General features: G+C 46.9%; 1 protein-coding gene across 1 annotated transcript; it reads left to right on the forward strand.

The window, feature by feature from the left end:
- Nucleotides 1-304: 304 nt before the first annotated feature.
- LOC103799270 (histone H2B 8) lies at nt 305-755 on the forward strand. The gene has a single exon (XM_009071576.1). The coding sequence runs from the start codon at nt 312-314 to the stop codon at nt 690-692; it is 381 nt and encodes a 126-aa protein (XP_009069824.1). The 5' UTR covers nt 305-311; the 3' UTR covers nt 693-755.
- The last annotated feature ends 564 nt before the right edge of the window (nt 756-1319 follow it).

A 1319-nucleotide genomic window follows, 5' to 3' on the forward strand; every position in this document is an offset into this window, starting at 1 on the left:
CACCCAACAAGTCGCAGAAAAACAGCAATAACAACAGGAACTGCCACACTGCCTTTTTATCCCTTACTGCTGGTGCTCGGTGAGACTTGTGATTGGCGGAGCCTGGGATTGTGAAGCTCACCAATGGGAATGCAGATGAAGTCGCGGCCAATCGCAGACGCTGAATGGTTTGACATCACGTACCCGAATTGCCCAATAGGCAAGAACAGTGTTGAGTCATCTCATTTGCATACCGTCCCTATAAATATGGGGGTCACAGCTATTATGTTTACGTCGTTCCTGCGGTAGACAGGTAGTGACAGACCCAGAAAATGCCGGAACCAGCTAAGTCGGCCCCTGCGCCTAAGAAGGGCTCTAAGAAAGCAGTTACCAAGACTCAAAAGAAAGGCGACAAGAAACGTAGAAAGACTAGGAAAGAGAGTTATTCCATCTACGTGTACAAGGTGCTGAAGCAGGTGCACCCTGACACTGGCATCTCGTCCAAGGCCATGGGCATCATGAACTCCTTCGTCAACGACATCTTCGAGCGCATCGCGGGCGAAGCTTCGCGCCTGGCGCACTACAACAAGCGCTCCACCATCACCTCTCGGGAGATCCAGACAGCCGTGCGCCTGCTGCTGCCCGGCGAGCTGGCCAAGCACGCCGTCTCCGAGGGCACCAAGGCTGTCACCAAGTATACCAGCTCCAAGTAGAGCGTCCCGGACCGTCAGTTTTAACTCAAAGGCTCTTTTAAGAGCCACCCACGTATTCCCTAAAAGAGTTGTCGCACTGATTCGTTTTGGTGAGTGGCAAGTGTGTTTGGCACGATTTTAATTCTCAGGTTAGGACACGCTCCTAATAGGGAAAAGTGTTTATCCTGCTTAAGTGCCGGGAAAGAATTGGGTCATCTTGTGTGTGTCCTCTGACAGTTTATGGGGCAAGTCTATAAAACGAATGTTAAGCGTCTAACAATTCCAAAGCTATTAAAAGTTTTGCTTCTTCATTTCAGCGTAATTATGTGTGCTCTCGCTGCTTAGCATGTCCTGTAATGCAGTTTATGCATTTTGGGGTTTTTTTACATAATAAAATGCTATAGTCCCCTTTAAACATTGTCATTTAGGAGTGATTTTGGCTGAAAGCCAAAGCAGCTTGTTTACTCAGAAAAGTCAATAGGGATTAGTCTGTGATATTTGGAAGGCAATGTTTAATGCAATTTATTAGGGCAAGCACAGAAGTAAAACAGTTTAGGGGGCAGTATTTGGAGATTTCATGAGGTGTACTTGGTTTTCTTGTCTTTTTGATGGAGCATAAGCGCTGTAGAATTAAGAGGTTCCTAACAA

The sequence above is a fragment of the Acanthisitta chloris genome, unplaced genomic scaffold (assembly GCF_000695815.1).
Source record: "Acanthisitta chloris isolate BGI_N310 unplaced genomic scaffold, ASM69581v1 scaffold44553, whole genome shotgun sequence".
In the NCBI taxonomy this organism is placed as follows: domain Eukaryota; kingdom Metazoa; phylum Chordata; class Aves; order Passeriformes; family Acanthisittidae; genus Acanthisitta; species Acanthisitta chloris.